The sequence below is a fragment of the Pyrus communis genome, chromosome 1 (genome assembly GCF_963583255.1).
Source record: "Pyrus communis chromosome 1, drPyrComm1.1, whole genome shotgun sequence".
In the NCBI taxonomy this organism is placed as follows: Eukaryota; Viridiplantae; Streptophyta; class Magnoliopsida; order Rosales; family Rosaceae; genus Pyrus; species Pyrus communis.
The window spans coordinates 1336540-1354546 of NC_084803.1; the positions used below are offsets into that span (position 1 = coordinate 1336540).

The window sequence follows — 18007 nt, forward strand, 5'->3', positions numbered from 1 at the left end:
GAATGTGACTGCAACCTTACGGCTCTATTTTTTTTATTTTTTTCCAAAGCCTTGCATGAAATACACATTAACGAAGCACAAGCTGGTGGTCCAGTGGTAAAGAATGAATTGCAAGATTTTTTTCAAACTAAAAATTGGAGGTCACGGGTTCGAAACCCGTTGCTGGTGTGGAAGCCAAACTTGTGCTCAGAGAGAGGCTGAAATGCCTCTGTGAGTTTTCCTGGCCCTCGGAATGGGAGATAATCGTGGCTTGCCACCAGCCTTTTTAATTTTTCATTTTAAAAACTAATTTTAATACTGTAAGTCTAATCTATCTACGTACTTTTGATATCCAAAACAAACACTGTAACAGACAAGTGCGCAAATTGAAAAAGAACAGTGTGTAAAATAGGCAAATGAATAAAATGCAGGAGAAATTGAAAAGGAAATTGTAGCAGTTGTCCTTCAACTTTAATCCAATTGGCGTAATGATCCCTCAATTAAAAATTTGTGACCATTGGTCCCTTAACTGATAAAAAAGCACAACTATGATATTTTTCGTCAACTCCGTCAAAACTTCATCTAAATGAGTCACATCCCACATAATTGGAGTAGTGGTCCCTAAATTTTAACCAAATTGGAGTAATGATCCCTTAACTTTAACTTAATTATAGCAACGATCCCTCAATTTAAACCCATTTGGAGCAACAATCCCTCAATTTAAACTCAATTGGAGCAACGATCCCTCAATTTAAACCCAATTGGAGCAACAATCCCTCAATTTACACCCAATTGGAGCAACAACTCCTTAACTTTAACCCATTGGAGCTATGATCCCTCAGCTTTAACTCAATTGTAGCAATGATCATTCCACCATGACTCATTTTAACGGAAGTTCTAATAAAGTTGACGAAAATAACTATAGCTGCACGTTTTGATCAATTACTAGACCAATAATCATTGCTCCAATTAAGTTAAAGTTAAACAAACATTACCACAAGCTTCTCGAAATAGAAAGAGGATTACCTGAGGAGCAAAGGCACATCATTCATCTATATATGCCCATTGCTCACACATGCAGTTCCATGAACAAAAGTTACAAGTAACGTTTCTGCGGGGACGACAATTAACATTTCTGCCGATGCAAATCAGCCTTGAACTGAGTGACTGAGGGGACATGCCTTTTGGGGGGAATCTATGGAATATCTTAGAGAGGCTCAATGATGAACATGATATAAAGCATAAAGATCATATATAATGTGCTGATCACGAGGCTTATTAGTTTATAGAGAGAGATTCTCCCCCTTTTCCTCTTTCGCTTTTCTTTATAGCTTAGTGCCTGCCTACAAACACCGTTGTTGAACAGACTTTAATTTGTCGATGGAATTTCACAAATACCCTAACTGGGATAATAACTTGGCTATCATCGACTCTATATTTCGACCTTCGTTTATCATGCTTCATGTGAAAATATTGGGATATACATTCAATTAAATGTAAGTTATTCTCTTGCGATGGAGGAATTTGTATGCAACTTAATATGACAGAGTTAGAACGTGTGGTGAGGAAAGATACCTTGGCAGAATAAAATGAAAATACATATTCAAGAAACCTAACCACCCCACCTGTCTGTGTCATGTGTTCGCCCAAGAGTGTATAAGGATGACTCCCATGCATTCGAGTTCTACACTTGTCCATTTATTGGTGGATCCGAATAAGGGTGGTCTCTTGTGTATCTGTCTTGAACGGACGTGAGGGTGGCACACTCAGCCTTACCAAAAAATATCCCTTGTTGCATGAAAGTTTTTCACATGTTTTCCGAAAAAAATGAAATAAAATGTTAACATAATGTTTTAAGTGTCATTAGGCGGTAGTTGAGTGGCAAGAAGGAGCCTAGTGCCTAGAGGTCTAGGCCTAGACCCATCCTGTTATAATTAGATTTTCGTTTAGAGATTAGGGTTGGTTTTATATAAATGGGATGCTTGTTAATCAGTTGAGAACTATTCAATCAAGAAGTAGTCTATTCGGTTTGTGTAGTCTTCTTGACAATTATGTAGTTCTTTTGTTGTATAAAGTTTTATATTTTGTTAGTTTATTGTGTACTTTGATTTATATTTTGTTAGTTTATTGTGTACTTTGATTTTCAACTAAAAGAAGATAATAAAACGTTAAATAATTTTTTTAAAAAGGTATAAAAACAAAAGGTCGACAAAGAGGTAGATGGTGGGGGTTCATTTAGAGAGGAAAAAGGGATACAAAACAATAAGTTTGGGAGAGAAACGACGCCGTCTAAGTTTAAATAATATCAAGACAAATCAGCTTCTTCTTCGCTAGTATGTCGTTGGCTCTGCGACTAAATTTTTTTTCAATTAAGTTCTCCACATAAGCCCGCCCATTTCTGCCTACTCCAGTCTAGTCTCGGCTATTCCCACCTAGCCCCGTCTAATCCTTTTTTGATTATCGCCTATGACAAAATCGCGGTTACTAGCCACCGCCTAGAGCCTATGTGCTATTTTCCAAACATTGGTTACTATATATAATGGACTGGTAGCCCATGTGCAATTTCATGGACTAGACTTTTTCTTAGATTTATAGTCAACCCAACAATCCATAGACCAAAAATTGGGCTATAGACCCAATAAGCTATCTGGACTCAGACCTAAACATTTTAATTATCGATATAAAAAAAATCTAATGAAAATAATTTAAAAGCTTTAAATTTTAATCAAAATAACAAAAATATGTTGTGAGTGGATAGTACTAAAATAATTTTTTAAAAAATATTTTGTTAAAACTTTTTTAAAAAAATCTTTTTTATTTTTTATTATTTACCAAGTACGAGCAAGGAGAAAAGGAAAGCGCAAAAAAAACCCTCTCCCGGTTCGTCTTAGAGAGAGAGAGAGAGAGTCACAGTCTCACTTGCTTGAACAAAAAGAAAACCCCAACAAAAATCCTCACAGCTTCACCGAGAGAGAGGCACTGTGATTTCTTCTTAGAGAGAGAAACAAAAAACGACGCTGTAAAGATGTTCAGGAACCAATACGACACCGACGTGACGACATGGAGCCCCGCCGGGCGGCTCTTCCAGGTGGAGTACGCGATGGAGGCCGTCAAGCAAGGCTCCGCCGCCATTGGGCTCCGATCCAAAACCCACGTTGTCCTCGCCTGCGTTAACAAGGCCAACTCCGAGCTCTCTTCCCACCAGAAGAAGATCTTCAAGGTGGACGACCACATCGGCGTCGCCATTGCTGGGCTCACAGCCGACGGCCGTGTCCTCTCCCGGTACATGCGATCGGAGGCCATTAACTACAATTACACCTATGAGTCCCCGCTCCCCGTCGGGCGACTCGTCGTTCAGCTCGCCGATAAGGCTCAGGTGCGTCGCGTAGCAGTACCCCTATTTTTGAATCTGTGTGCTGCTCATTTATGCAAATTTTTATTTTTTTGTGAGTGGGTTTTGTGACTTGTGCTTATTGGATCGGGGAATTGGGGATTTAGGGTTTTGCTGGAGGTGGTAGTTGGAAATTCTTAATTTTCTGGAGGTTTCTGAGAAAATTGAGGGTTAAAGATGTAAAATTGGTGTTCGATTTCGGTGTCTTACTTGTTCTAGTAGAGTTGTATACTTCCTGCAACTCAATCAAGTGGTAGGATTGTTGTTATCTTACTGGAAACCAAAATTAGATCCCCTGAGAAAGAAATTGGGTTGTTAAGACTCAACAACTAGGGTTTTAACCAGAGTTAGCTGCTTAGGGTTCATTTGTGTCGAAGGTCTCAATGGGTATCAAACAACTCAAGGATCATATTTTATTATTTCGTTTGCTTTTTAAGTTTATCTGAGTAGCATATGGTTAATTTTTCGAGGGTGATAAGATAAGCTATTTGGGTTTGGATTGGGTTGGACTCTTGTCTAATCGGTAGTGTAGGAATTCTTGTGACCATGAAGATCTTTGACCTTTTATTACAAAGTGTGTTGTTTGGTTTGGGAACTTAATGCAAAATGTGACTTGTGAAGAATGAAACTATTCTTTGAATGTATGTCATGCTGAATCATGGTATTTCAGAATCATCTTGAAACAATTGACATGCACTTTGTTTGTTTTTGTCTCTAAATAACCAAGCTGACTAAACTAATGAGTGAGAACAGAAAAAGAAATTCAGGATTTGCAGTTGAGATCTCAGATATATGTGGTATACATTTTACATTATGCGCTTCAATAAAATGTTGGCATAATGTAGAAAGGACTTGTGTAGGAAAGTAAAGTATGAAAGTGATTGGATTGAACAGGGCCTCATATTTTCTTATTTGTTTCTGGAACCCATTCCTTGTGTAATTAGTAGTTGGCTTGTTGTTTTACGCAAATATCTACTGTTTGTAGGTAGTTGCATACACATTCAGAGTTTTATTCTTCTGTGTATCGTGAACGAATTTATGTATAATACAACTTATAACAAATGTATTTTATTTGCATTGCAGACTGAATTCTGAGATAAGAACTTTCTCCTCCTCCCCCCTCTCTTTGTGCATACACTCGCTTGTGCATATTCATTTATCTTTCAATCTCGTAGTTAATTTTTTTTCAACTTGATATACAGAGGTTTCTCTTTCCCTAAAAGATGAGAATATCTGCATATTCTTATTCATTCATTTCACAATTTTGTGGAAATACAAATACTAGTGTATGGATTCAGTAGAATGGTGATGTTTCTGATTGTGATTAAGGAGTTCATTCTTACCAATCATATCATGTGTAGTTCATCACAATATGATTTCAGTGACCGTAGAAGTGAGTTGGAGTGTTGGACTCTAGATTAAGGATGGGCTTTTGGTATTATTAGATGCTGAATCTGTCTGTCTCCTGAATTCTACCGTTTAGTAGAAGCTAAACTTTGCAAAACTGCCACAAAAAAGCAAACAAACTTATGATGCCTCTTCAGTATTTATATTTGGTCTCTCTTATCGGTTATCCTCCTCTGTGTATACAACTACCAGTGTCTATTTGAACATCCATTTGGAGAGACCTTTTTGTTATTTTAATTATATACCCTGTGGATGACAGGTCTGTACCCAACGCTCATGGAAGCGACCGTATGGAGTTGGACTATTAGTAGGTGGGTTGGATGAGTCTGGAGCTCATTTGTATTACAACTGCCCAAGTGGAAACTACTTCGAATACCAGGCTTTTGCAATAGGGTCTCGCTCACAAGCTGCAAAGACATACTTGGAACGCAGGTTTGAGAATTTCACAGGCTCTACAAGGGAGGATCTGATCAAGGATGCCCTCATTGCAACAAGGGAAACCTTGCAGGGAGAAAAACTGAGAAGTTCCATATGCACAATTGCTGTGGTTGGAGTTGGGGAGCCATTCCATATATTGGATCAGGACACCGTCCAGAAGTTGATCGATGCATTTGAGATCGTGCAGGATGAGGCTCCTGCTGCTGAACCCGATGCTGGTGCTGAGCCTGCTGCAGCTGCAGAAGAGGGTGAGGGCTCTGGCGCTGGCGCAGACCAGGCAGCAGTTCCCGAACCGGATGTAGCTCCCATGGATATCTGAGGATGATAGATACAAGCAGTTGTCTTTCCATCCCTTCAATGAGGTTTTCTTGCAGTACGTGGTTCTTAAGAGTATGGATGGTATTGGAGAAGATTACAATCTTCTGGTGAACATTTGCCGTTTCTTTTTCTTCTCTTATAAACATTTTGAAAGTGGCTTCTGGTTAGATCGACTTTACATTCAATGTTTACCGTTACGATACAGTTATTGAACCTAATTGCTGTCGGAAAACTCCATTTTTATTGAATCGTTTACTTTCTGTGTTGTGCGTTTGATATTTTAACGTTAGAAAATGGATAAAATCTTGCAAGCTCTGCAACTTAAGTGGAAAACGATGGACTTTATATATTTTGTGCATCCACAAGCTTTTCGAGCGAAGTTCTGTATTTTTAGAGGAAACTGTAGCAATGGTCTCTCAATTTTAATCAAATTGGAGCAATGATCTCTCAACTAAAAATTTATTATTATTGATCTCTTGACTCGTCAAAATGTGTCGTTATGGTCATTTTCATCGACTTTGTTAGAATTTTGTCAAAATAAGTTATGTTGGAAGGACCATTGCTACAATTGGGATCCCGCAACTCATCAAAACGTATAGCTAAGGTCTTTTTCGTCAAATTCGTCAGAATTTTGTCAAAATGAATTATATTGAAAGGATTATTGCTACCATTGGATTACAGTTGAGAGACTATTGCTCCAATTGAGTTAGAGTTGATGGACTATTTCTCTAGTTAGATTAAAGTTGAGGGAACAATGGTAATGGATTTTTAGTTTAGGAACCATTGCTCCAATTGAGTTAAAAGTTAAGGGACCATTGTTATAATTTACTCTGTTTTTTATTACCACTTGCTTCACATCGTAGAGGGAGTTTTGTCGTTATGTGGTTGTTTAAACTGTTTAACGGTTAAAATTACCATCTCTACTTAAACAGTTGGTTCAATTTTAATGGAAAATGAGACTCATCGGAAACAACATTGACGTGCGGCGTAATAGAATGAGGACAACATTGATCGAATTGAAAGAATGGGAACGACACAACAACTTCCATAATAACAAGTAAAAACTTGCAAAAACATGTAGTAAATCAACACATAATTATTCAGGATTGCAGGTTTAAACCAAAAGCAAAAACAAGAGTTACAAGAAAAGCCTAAAAAAGTGTTCAGGTTCCTCTTCCTGATGTTCTTCCATCGTAATCGTATGCAGTCGTTAAGTCAGCTTCAAGTGCAACCATAGATACCCTTACCCTTCGCTTTCGAAAAGATATATAGTAGGCTAGTAGCCATGGACTTTGAAACAATCGCTGTTCTGATAACATAGTAGAACAAAAAATCATTTGGTGATATGAGGAAGAGTGAGGCCTTTAGTCTGCATCTGCTTATACATCCATTGCCAGTTCTCGGGGGTGACTTCACCCCCAAGAGATCGAATAACAGATCCGCCACTGCAAGATCCTACTTTGCAGCACTCCTCCAGAGATAATCCCTTCACCAGTCCATACAAAAACCCACTTGCAAACAAGTCTCCTGCTCCTGTGGCATCTACTGCATTGGATTTCCCTATGGCTGGAACTCGCACAATCTGACATATCAAAACAAAAAATTCAGAAGATACATCGATGATCAAGATCAAGTAACACAGGGTTGAATCTTACTAAGGTTCCGACCTCTTTTCCATGCTTTGCTATACATCCGTTGGAGCCTAACGTCACCACAGCCCAGCGGCAGTGTTTTGCCAGAAACTCAAGTGCAACCTCGGGATCAGCCTTCTGTTCACCCTCGGAACCTCTACAAGAGAATTTAACACCACATTACCAGTCTGGTAGAAAAAGAAAGAAAAATCTACCGAAATGGTAGAAAAGAAGAGTCAACATTATTTCATCAAAATTGGGGTTAACAGTTTTAACATGTTACAATTCCAACCAAATGAAAGTCACCTTAGCAACTCTGTTGCTTCATCCTCATTGGCGAAGCAGAGGTCTATGTCCCCTGACTCCAGCAGCTGTAGAAGAGGCGATCTAAAGTTGCGAACCATCTGAGTAATGTTAAAGACCATATAAGATAATATATAGAGACCTGAAACTCGATATTAAAAGCCGAAATAAGAAAACAAAGATAAGAAACAGAACTATGTATTTTCACTTTGCTTGCAAATCAAAACTCAAGATTCCACACCAAAGCACTTGCAGACTTATTAGTTTTCTTTAGTTACATGCAGAGAAATGCAGTGGGAGTTGGAAAGGGATTAGCCTTTCAGTTGAAAATTGTATAGGGGTTGCTACACTCTAATGAAATTTTTGTCACTCATTCTGGAGACGGCATTATCTTGTGTCGTAACGCCCCATAAATAAGTCATGGTTAGGATATCAACTTGCTTTGACAGCAAATTTGGACAAATCCCATCCTCCAAATGAAAGATTCTGAAGAAAAATACTTGTACCTCAAAACTGGCTAAGTCTAAGGACACAAAAAGACCCTCTTGTTTTGCAATTGATATAGCTGCTTGAATCACTTCCAAATTGATGATACCATACCTCAACAACAACCACTGAAAGAAAAGAGATATCAGCATTTACATCTACAAAACCCTTTCAACTATTTAAATCATACCGTCTGCGTCTATGTTTCACACATGGTACCGCCTAAAGCGCAGTATGACACTACACTTTGTTGGAGAAAGTATAGAAGACACTTACCTTAGAGCCCTTAAAGTCCGCTCTCGTCAAGTCATCGGCCTGGATAACATAATTCTATTCTTTGTAAGCTCATTCGAAGAAGTTGACAAAACACTGACAGCTCAAGCACACAACACACACACATGCACACAGACACGCAGATACGTATGCATTGGGCATCTAAACAGAGGCATGCACCTGAGACTCAAGTTTCACAGCACTAAAGAGACAAGGACGCATTGTCCGGTTCCCCAACGCATCCACCAAGCAAACACACTGCACCACACCAAATTACCAACAAAGCTTCAGCACTCAGCATCCACAAACTCAATCTGAAAACCCCCCAAAAAAAAAAAGAAAAGAGGAAATGAAGCTAAGTTTACCTGAGCTGTGGGTCCCTTCTTCATCCTTAATCTGGAGAGGTTCACAGCATGAGAGCTCACGTTACTGATAAATAACTGGCCTTGCTCGTCATCTCCACAGGCACCAATTATCCCACAGGAGACTCCGAAACCGGCACTCAGCCCTCTGATTGTATTGGCCACACTGCCGCCGGCTATGGTTTTCATTGGCAAGGAATCATCAGGATATGAAATTACATGGGTTTTCACCTCACTCAATATATGCTCAAGCTCTTCAATTGCAACCTACACCAGAAAATACGTCCCAAAAGCTAAAGTCTTCAACATTCTGATTGAATTGAGCAACAATAACAAACCCATCATTCCAAATTGCATAAATCAATCAAAAGCACCAAAATTTACGAACCCAAGTAGCAAAAAACAGGAAAAAGCAAGGAGAAGCTATGAAGTCAAAAGAGGTTTACAGGAATGGAGCCACCACGCTCGCCGGGGAGTTGATCAAGCAGGGACCAGTCGACGCGGGCAACATGGTCGACGAGGGCGGAAGCCTGTAGTCCCAGTACCAGAGGAGCCTCTCGCGCGGTGGAGTTGCCGGTGGCGGTTAAGGCTTCTGCACCCATTTTCCTGGCCCCTCTGGCTATTTGGGAATTGGGACTCTGCTATCTCTCACTGTCTGCACGCTTCGGCTTGTCTTGTGTCGTGTATTTATAGACACTGCAAAGAGAGCAGGAGGCGCAGTTGCAACTTGCAAGTTGCAGATCCAGTTTTAAGGGGACAACTAATGGCAAACTATACCTTTTTGGGGGTTAGGTGCCACAAGTCTAGCTCCTAACGGATTTCAAACCTGAGATTTCTAATTTTAAGAAAGCCTCATAGTTGTGTGTTGTATGTTTATTATGTTATGATATTTGCAAAAATTTGTCCAATGTTATTGACAAAATGACTTATAAGTGTTTTTGGTAATTAGAATGTACTTCATTAAATAAGTCTAGCTTTAACACCAACGGATTTCAAACCTGAGATCTCTAGTTTTAAGAAAGCCTCATGGTTGTGTGTTGTATGTTTATTATGTTATGATATTTACAAAAATTTGTCCAATGTTATTGACAAAAATGACTTATAAGTGTTTTTGGTAATTAGAATGTACTTCATTAAATAGTGACAAAAATATAAATAGCTAAAAAAAAGTTATCCAAAATTAAGTTTTAGGCTTCAAGTTGGGTGAAGCCATGAAATAAATAGTTAGTAGTTGGAGAAGAAAGAAAAAAACTCATCAGACTCTTGAACTCAGCAATTTAAAATGTCTCTTAAACAGAACTCTAGAGTGCATCATCCTCATCAAATAATTATGTTATGATTAACTTTGTCACAAACAACACCGGCACCAACAACGAAAGAAACAACTTTCTTTTATTTTATATATCCATCCATTGCCTTTGTTTGTTTGTTTTATTTTGTTTTGTTTTGTTTTGTTTTTTTGTTAAATTTTCAAACAAAAAATATGAAGAAACAAACAGCACTTTCGATGATTAAAGGGAAAATTAATTGGAGGAAAATAAACAGTAGGGCATGTAGAGGATAGATTTATAGGGTAGGGTTTGATTCTTTGAATGATTGGTGGGACTACTTTTTCTACGTTTTCCTGCTGAAATCACGGAGATTTCAGCTTTCTAAGATTCCGATTGGCCAATAATTGTTTTGGAAAAGATCCTATCCTGTTCATAAAATACTAAAATTTTTACGATGCTAGGTTTTATATTTCATTTTCTCCTTCTGCACTGTAACGGTTGGATTTCACGTTTCCAAGTTTCTAGAAAGAAAATAGAAAAGACTCTTTGCGTAAATCACTTTTTCAATGTAGATAATATCGTTTGTTAAAAAAAAAGATCAAAATACATTGGGATAGAAGTACGAAAATCACTTCCTTAAAGTTCTCTACATTGTCACCGTTTCATGTTGATACCAAAGTTTATGCAAATATAACGGCTCAAATCTCGCCCGTGCACCATTCATGCAAAAAACAATGTCATGTATTTTGTCGTAAAGCTTTATTTTACCATGCCTGATTTAATGCATAGGCCAGTAGGCTGGGATTAGAACTTCAGCTGCCCAGCACATGGAAACATCGACGATCACCATCCCATCGACCACAGAGCGTGATGCATACGATGTTTCCTGTCTTGTAGTTGAGTGCAATGACAAAACAAAATAGAGAAGAGAGATGTGTCATGCTATACCTTGGTATGAATAGGCAGATGAACGTACAAACCGCCGGAGCAGAAAATGTAGTTTCTGAAAAGCCGAGAAAGAGGAGATCCAATGGCCGGAAAAGATTCATACTTCTGCCTTAAAACAAGCCGGCTATTATTGGGAAAGGAAATGATACCTTTTCCATGTATTTGTACTTAACAAAAAATATTTCTTGGTGCCCCAAATCTCTCCAGATTTGAGTTACAAAGGCGCGGAAAAACAAAAACAACTAACGGAATCATTTTTGGTCCTTTGCTGCTTTATCTGGTAATACATTATCGGGAAGAATAAGTTCTGGGGGAATCTCACGAACGACACCTAGCATTGAGTCATACTCCTCATCCTTGTGGGCAAACTTCTTGCGGAGGGCCTTCTCAAACTCAATCTCATCAAACGACTTCACATTCTCAGCTGCATGGACTTGTGCAAGGTTGGTGTAATTGGTGGCTGACTGGGAGATGAAGGCTATTTCTTCATCTGTGAGCTTTCTCAGAAATTTTGCTGGGTTTCCTGCCCATACCTGTAACAAATGTATTTTACTGCTTACTCTAAAATGAAACAAAGTTTTCAACCACAGTTGACGGTCGTGGACCACAGAAATGAAAGATTCATTCAGCTGGCCTAGATAAAGCTGAATCCGAAACCATAACATGCAATTCCAAGCACAATCATAATTCATAGAATTCACATTAATAAAGTTCTCTGACTTCCAGAAAGATTAATAGAAGGATAAAGAGGGTCAGCGTGTGGGCTTTTAGACATACCTCTCCGCTGGGGATTTTTGTATTCTGTCTCACCAGGGATCCAGCAGCTACCATGGCATGTTTCTCAACGACGACGCCATCAAGAAGTGTGGCTCCCATGCCAACAAAGGCCTCATCCTCAACAGTACAGCCATGTATAACAGCACTGTGACCTGCTCAAAGCAAATTTTTGTTGCGTAATTTGTGGGGAATTAATTAGAACTACTATCAGACCGACTCCAAATTCCAATTAAACACATCTTTGACATCACATTTACTCACCTACAGTAACATTATCTCCAATAATGGTTGGTAACACCTTCCCACTTAAATTTGACTTCGCCACATGAACAAGGGAGTTGTCCTGTATGTTAGTTCCAGATCCAACAACGATGTTGTTCACATCACCTAGCACAAGTACAGTTTTACAAATTATCACCAAAATCCACCATTCCATAAACAAATACAGCTCATATTCACCTATATTGACAATAAACCAGATTTTCAACAGATAACTAATCTTTTAAAAGTACTCAGGCACTACTCTTATCAAGCTAAGCTCCATATACAGTGAGAAACAGGACACAATGGAAAAGAAAATATGATAAGTGATAACTATTCCTAGTTTTATCTCGCAACTTGCGTTAAGATCATTTGATATTAAAAGAAATCCATGGTTTTGCAAAGTGCATCAGTAACAATAAAAACGAATATGGATTGATGCTATGAGAAACGCATGCATTTAATATCATAGATTTTTAAGTGCCCCTCGCAAAACATTTTTTTATTCAAAAACTCTTAAACAACTTTTTTCTTTTATCATTAAGGGCACCTTTTTATTTATTTTATTTTATTAAAGACATTTTTTTTTAAATTCAAAACCCTCATAAAGGGTGACTCTTTTTTTCTTTTTTTTAAGGTCCTTGTAATATAACAAATGTCCTTAATAATATGAAAAGTTGTCAAGTGTTTTTCGATAAAAAAAAAATTTTGAGGGACTTTTTATTAGTTCTCCCTAAATCTAACAACGGATGAAGAATAAAGAGGTTCTAGATATGGAAAACATCAAGAACAAATCATCAGCTCATTAACCAACAAAAAAGATGAGAAAAATAAAATAAAATAAAGCATCATAAAATGAGCGTCCTTTCTTCCAAAAGGTCCCATTGTACTGAGAAAATCATTCATACATCCGTACATTATTGTGTCTCAAAAGAAGTTCTTACCTCTCAAAACACATCCATACCATATGGAAGACCCTCTTCCCACTTGAACATCGCCAATGATGGAGGCACTTGGCGCCACAAATACATCCTTGTCAACCACAGGAGCTTTATCGAATACGTTCATTAGAGTTCTATGCCGAGACACTACAGAAAAGAACATAATCACCATCCTCGTGCACAGAAAAAAGAAAGCAAAACCCAAAAATCCTGAATCGCCCATGTACGCAAACTAAGAATGTGCTATGCTGATTGCTGAGCAATTAGCTTTTCAAAATTAGGTGAACCAAACTACCAATGGGTGGACATATATTTATTTGTCCATTCTTGTTTTCTTCATCTCCTCCCCCTCCTCAATCGTAAAATTTTGAGCTTATGGCTCGACTGACTACAAACACGCCGACAGGCCACCAATTTACCACCTTTACGAATACCCAATTGCTTCCAATACTCAGAAATGCTCCAAAAATCTTCATTTCACATAAATGATAAATATTAACGATTTCCAGGAACGCCCATATAACAAATTTATCAAATTAATGTTGGGTTGGTAATAATCTACTAGTAGAACACACCATCTAATTCCACAATTACCTATCAAATCAAATGAAAAGCAAAGCCCTAGACTTCATGCTAATTCTACAGCTGCGATGTCGAAATCAATACGAAATGCGAACCAAACAGCGCCTAAATTACCAAAATCAAGAGATTGAGCTAAAAATATGGGATCTAGGGTTCGACAGAAAGGGCTTAGGCTTACGTTGCTCTTTGAAGTAGTAGCCGCCCTGGAGGCTGCTGCCGAGGCGATCAATGGCCTGGCCCGTCTCTCGAATCCAGAATCCGACAGTGTATATTGCTCGTCCTAAAGTCCCCATCTTTTTCTCACTTTCTCCGCCAGCTACCACCAGCTCCTCCGCTCACTGCCACTCTCTCTGACTCTCTGTTGTGTGAATTGAAGCAGGCCGGAGAAAACCGAAGGTAATGGCCCAAATGACCGGGTAGGGTAGATGGATCCCATCCGGATCCAAGTTGTGAATTATCACATATTTTGCTGTTAGAAATTATTTTGAATTTATTTATTTAAAATTAAATATAATGAAAATTGATCGCACGATATACGATGAAATGTTATGATGATCTTCACCAAGAGGATCCGGACATCCGAATATTATATCTCATATCCCAAAGCCATGGGAGGGTATAACAGCTACTGAAGTTACCAAAACATCCCCGGTTTCTATTTAATTGGAGCCAAAGTAGTGATTTCCGAAGTGACCGACAAAATTGATTAACCATAATTCAAATGTTTAGAATGATTTGAGTTATTTGACTGTAATTAATGATGGGTTAAAATCCCTTTAGTCTTTTTGGGCCCACTAAGAAATAGTCCCTTTGAAATGTGGTGGTGGGATGCTTTTGAACATAAGATAATATCATGTCGAAGGGCTTTAATTAACCGCTAAGCCGAACGGCCATTTAAAGGACGCCGTTAATTTGTCAAACACGAAGCTGTGCGTTTCGATGCCTTTAATCGCGCGCACGCAATTGAAGGCTAGCGTGCGATGTTCTTCCCAATTTCGATTTTCCTGGAAAAAGGAAACAGATAAGAAACGAACAATCGCACCGACATTAACTGGTAAATAAGCTTACGAAATTCACACAGATCCGCTTAGAAATTTGGATTACAGTTAGATTCTCTCAGCGGATCCAAAACACACTTCAATTTTCTTCAAGGTAAAGATTTTTTCTTATTTTTCTATTTTTCCTGAACTAAATTATTGGTTTTTTTAATTAATTTTTTTATAATATTAAAAGATTTCCGTTTTTTTTTTTTTTAATTTATTTTCGTTAGAAAGATGTTTGATTCCACACTGGGTTTGTGAAACTATTAGGTTTTGATTACCCAGAAATGTGAATTGTTAGGTCCGAATTAATACTTCTCTACAGGCGAATCGGGTGATTAATTTTCTCGGGAACCAAACAGAATCTAATCTTTTGATTTGGGCTATTGCTTGTGATGGATGTTCAGGAAAATATTGATGGAAGGAGTTGAGGGCGGCGATACTGGGTCCACGGTGGCGCCGTTGGCGAAGTGGAGAGACGAATTTTCAAGGACATTTCAGTACTACTTGGACCGGTCGACCCCGAACCCGGTTCACAGGTGGCTGGGGACTCTTGCCCTGGCGGTGGTTTACGTGCTCCGAGTTTACTATATTCAAGGGTTCTACATTGTGTCATACGGCCTGGGAATCTATATCTTGAATCTGTTGATTGGGTTTCTGTCACCAAAGGTTGATCCAGAGCTCGAAGCGGACGGGGCTTCCCTGCCAACCCGAGGTTCCGATGAGTTTAAGCCGTTCATTCGCCGCCTCCCCGAGTTCAAATTCTGGTAATTGAACAACTTCCTTAGTGGAATTGTGAGAGTTGCATCGTATATGTACTTGCTATGGGTTTTTGGGTGTGATCTAAAGCAGGTGTTGTGGCTGATTTAAATGTTTGAGTAGCACTTATATGAATGCTACATTAGATCATACCAACAAACCCCGGGCTTAGGAAGGCGGGGTTCTGGCTAATTGTATGTATGCTTTAAAATGTGTACAAAAATATATGGAGGATAATGGGGTTCTTATGAAGCAGCTCTTGATAGCACCGAATGGAAGTTAGGATTGTGTGAATGACTTCAGCAATCGAGATTGTTCTTTCTCGATTTGAATAGTCATTGCACAACACGTTGTTTACTGTAACATGTACGTAATTGCAATTAATGCGTGCTTGTATGTGTTCAGTAGGTTTTTATGACTGCTAACTGAGACTCAGTAATATATGCTCTTGCTTGCGTGGTTTTAGGTATTCCATTACAAAGGCTTTCTGTATCGCCTTTCTGATGACCTTCTTCTCTGCGTTTGACGTCCCTGTTTTCTGGCCCATTCTCCTCTGTTATTGGATCGTTCTTTTTGCTCTTACAATGAAGCGCCAGATAATGCACATGATTAAGTATAAATATGTACCGTTCAGCATCGGAAAACAGGTGAGAGGTCTAGATTGTTGTTCAGCCACCATTTACCTTTTTTCCCTAAAGCAGGATCAATTGTTCATGTTGGGAGTTTCCTTAAGTTCAACATTTTTACTTGTTCCCCTTGATTATTACAGAGGTATACAGGGCAGAGACCTGCTGCAGCGAACTCAGACTGAAGCTTTGGTCGAATCAGTGAACGAAAGAAGTGCAGTGTTCGAATGTTTTTAGTTTTTCTGAACACATTTTCATGTTAATACTCGCAAAGTTCATAGATATGTTTGAATTTTGCTCACTATTAGGATAATTTGCTTACTATTAGTACTTAATGAGCCGTGAAAACTTGCATAAATTGATAATTCTCACTTGTCACTAACCTGTTCGATATCTACCTGTACTTTCGTTCTTCTTCCGCTTTACTTGCTGCTGAATTACTGAATGCCAAGTTTTGAGTATATTATTGTTGTGGTATTAATTAAATCGAGTTATTAAGCAAGCGGGGTTATGATTAGCAGGTGTACTTGGGGATGCCAGGTAGATGTCCAAATCATGCACCTAATTGGTATAACAACCCTCCACCAACTGAACAAGGAAATCACCAAGTGTAGTTGTTAATAATTTGACAAACAATTCATGTCTAATTAAGTTAGTTTTTTATGATCACATAATTTTTTATGCAACGACCAGCTAATAGTGTTCAAGGTCTCTTCTCCATCCTCTCTCTTGTCTCTCTTTTTGTATTCCGTTTCTTCTCTTAAAACCCTGGAGTTGAAGCATAATATTCTGTCTCGCTAATTAGACCGGCTTTTCTCTCTGGTCCACCCCCGACGGGCAACAAATGAGTGGGAGAACCTATGTTGTGATATTCTTCTTCTGGGCTGCTCTTACTGTCATCACCCCGACACTCGTTTTTCTTTCGGAGACTTCCAAACCCTACTCGGACTCGAATGGTAAGAGAACTGAGATGGTGAACATGTTATTGTACTCTCAGATTTCTTCGTGTTTTGAAATTGTTGTAATCTATTTTGCTTTGTGTTTGGCAGGTGAGCAAGTTGAAGGAACCAAAGGTAGAAGACTGATTGGAATCATAGGATATGAAGCACAGCGTCGACCAAGAGTTCTGCCGACTACAGAAGCCCCTGCAGCATTACCATCACCGTCACCGGCACAAGCTCCAGTTTCGGAACTAAAACCAGGTTTGGAGCGTGGAGAAACCAGTCTTGGAAAGGTCTTTTTAGAGTCATTGAGATTTGTGATCAACAATACTAAGTTCAAGTTAAATTAAGTCGGAGTCAGAGTCGGATTCTTATAGCAATTTAGGTTAGATTGCTCTTCATGCATGAAAGCTACTTTGGGGACAAAGCTCGCACTCTTCGGTATGAGCCTCTCCGATCATCTTTGGAAGAAAAATTTAAGTGGGACATGTAAATACAAGGAAGAGAACTGCACTGGTTTCCTGTAAAATGTATGTTTATTTCGTTTTCCGGACGTCGAGGGGGAATGAAACGCTAGATTAAGAGCTAGTGGGTCGTTTTCACTGATGTTAGTTGTACCAAAAAGAAAAGAAACGCATGAGCTGAGGAAACATTACGTGTCAGCAAGGACATTGAATAATGGATGTTTTATTGTCATCATACAAAGTTAAGAGACTTTGTGACACGGGGGTTGTCTCCTAAGCAAGCAAGACAAAGTTCAACTAATTGCGTTGGTTTCATAATTTGCTGCAATTTGAGGGACCAAATGTAAAATTGGCTTGTAATGTAAGTCGCGATAGTGTAATAATAGAAATGTGACCACCACTAGTTCTGATCTTGTGATGGGAGTAGGATTCTCTCCCTTCCTATTCTCATTCCCTTCCCTTCCCTTTTCTTACATATTGCTTTTTGTCTTATTGTCTCTATAAAAAAATCAATATAAGATGTTGACGTGGCTAAACTGTAACCGTTCAAATAGGAGGGGAGGGAAGGGGAGAGAGATTAGGAAGGGAGAGAATCCTCTTCCGTTGTGATGGTGGTTGCTTGCTCTGTGCAAGTGCTTCCTTTCGTGTGTCAAAGTCATGCGTGTTCTATTCGTCTTCAACTTATGTTGTGCGTTTGGCCACCAAGCATCATTTTCGTAACGTTTATAAAGGTATAAGGGGAGGAGAGATATTCGCTACGCTGCTTGATTAGGATAGTTCTCACACTGAATGAGATTAGTGTGGGGTCG

The 18007-nt window shown here is 38.8% G+C and overlaps 4 protein-coding genes across 5 annotated transcripts; 2 read left to right on the plus strand and 2 right to left on the minus strand.

The window, feature by feature from the left end:
- The first annotated feature begins 2852 nt into the window (after window positions 1–2852).
- On the plus strand, window positions 2853–5793 carry LOC137710208 (proteasome subunit alpha type-1-A-like). Its single transcript, XM_068449151.1, has 2 exons — window positions 2853–3355; window positions 5037–5793. The coding sequence occupies exons 1-2, from the start codon at window positions 3005–3007 to the stop codon at window positions 5532–5534; spliced, it is 849 nt and encodes a 282-aa protein (XP_068305252.1). The 5' UTR covers window positions 2853–3004; the 3' UTR covers window positions 5535–5793.
- Window positions 5794–6529: 736 nt separating this feature from the next.
- On the minus strand, window positions 6530–9362 carry LOC137710219 (uncharacterized). 2 transcript variants are annotated; one of them, XM_068449159.1, is made up of 8 exons: window positions 9035–9362; window positions 8592–8855; window positions 8407–8484; window positions 8230–8268; window positions 7974–8081; window positions 7471–7568; window positions 7189–7321; window positions 6530–7115 (listed from the first exon to the last, which is right to left on the minus strand). In XM_068449159.1, the coding sequence occupies exons 1-8, from the start codon at window positions 9188–9190 to the stop codon at window positions 6867–6869; spliced, it is 1125 nt and encodes a 374-aa protein (XP_068305260.1). In that variant the 5' UTR covers window positions 9191–9362; the 3' UTR covers window positions 6530–6866. The 2 variants fall into 2 exon arrangements, with proteins under 2 accessions (XP_068305260.1, XP_068305265.1); XM_068449164.1 differs by having other exon boundaries at window positions 7201–7321; window positions 9035–9359.
- Window positions 9363–10910: 1548 nt separating this feature from the next.
- On the minus strand, window positions 10911–13810 carry LOC137710232 (gamma carbonic anhydrase 1, mitochondrial-like). Its single transcript, XM_068449170.1, has 5 exons — window positions 13547–13810; window positions 12790–12933; window positions 11846–11971; window positions 11585–11736; window positions 10911–11340 (listed from the first exon to the last, which is right to left on the minus strand). Exons 1-5 carry the CDS (start codon window positions 13659–13661, stop codon window positions 11059–11061), a joined length of 819 nt encoding a protein of 272 aa, XP_068305271.1. The 5' UTR covers window positions 13662–13810; the 3' UTR covers window positions 10911–11058.
- A 473-nt stretch (window positions 13811–14283) lies between these two features.
- On the plus strand, window positions 14284–17598 carry LOC137710238 (protein RER1B-like). The gene is made up of 5 exons (XM_068449174.1): window positions 14284–14520; window positions 14816–15175; window positions 15634–15814; window positions 15937–16749; window positions 16843–17598. The coding sequence occupies exons 2-4, from the start codon at window positions 14826–14828 to the stop codon at window positions 15976–15978; spliced, it is 573 nt and encodes a 190-aa protein (XP_068305275.1). The 5' UTR covers window positions 14284–14520; window positions 14816–14825; the 3' UTR covers window positions 15979–16749; window positions 16843–17598.
- Window positions 17599–18007: the final 409 nt, after the last annotated feature.

Bases quoted from the DNA above. Each gene is read 5' to 3' on its own strand.
- LOC137710208 (XM_068449151.1), top strand. From the start codon at position 3,005: ATGTTCAGGAACCAATACGACACCGACGTGACGACATGGAGCCCCGCC. The intron at 3,356-5,036 runs GTGCGTCGCGTA...TGTGGATGACAG, and splicing joins AGCTCGCCGATAAGGCTCAG to GTCTGTACCCAACGCTCATG.
- LOC137710219 (XM_068449159.1), bottom strand. From the start codon at position 9,190: ATGGGTGCAGAAGCCTTAACCGCCACCGGCAACTCCACCGCGCGAGAG. The intron at 8,269-8,406 runs GTGCATGCCTCT...TATGTTATCCAG, and splicing joins CTGTGAAACTTGAGTCTCAG to GCCGATGACTTGACGAGAGC. The intron at 7,116-7,188 runs GTAAGATTCAAC...TTGATATGTCAG, and splicing joins GAAAAGAGGTCGGAACCTTA to ATTGTGCGAGTTCCAGCCAT.
- LOC137710232 (XM_068449170.1), bottom strand. From the start codon at position 13,661: ATGGGGACTTTAGGACGAGCAATATACACTGTCGGATTCTGGATTCGA. The intron at 12,934-13,546 runs GTAAGCCTAAGC...TCTTTTCTGTAG, and splicing joins CTACTACTTCAAAGAGCAAC to TGTCTCGGCATAGAACTCTA. The intron at 11,972-12,789 runs GTAAGAACTTCT...TACTTGTGCTAG, and splicing joins GTATGGATGTGTTTTGAGAG to GTGATGTGAACAACATCGTT.
- LOC137710238 (XM_068449174.1), top strand. From the start codon at position 14,826: ATGGAAGGAGTTGAGGGCGGCGATACTGGGTCCACGGTGGCGCCGTTG. The intron at 15,176-15,633 runs GTAATTGAACAA...GCGTGGTTTTAG, and splicing joins CTCCCCGAGTTCAAATTCTG to GTATTCCATTACAAAGGCTT. The intron at 15,815-15,936 runs GTGAGAGGTCTA...TGATTATTACAG, and splicing joins CGTTCAGCATCGGAAAACAG to AGGTATACAGGGCAGAGACC.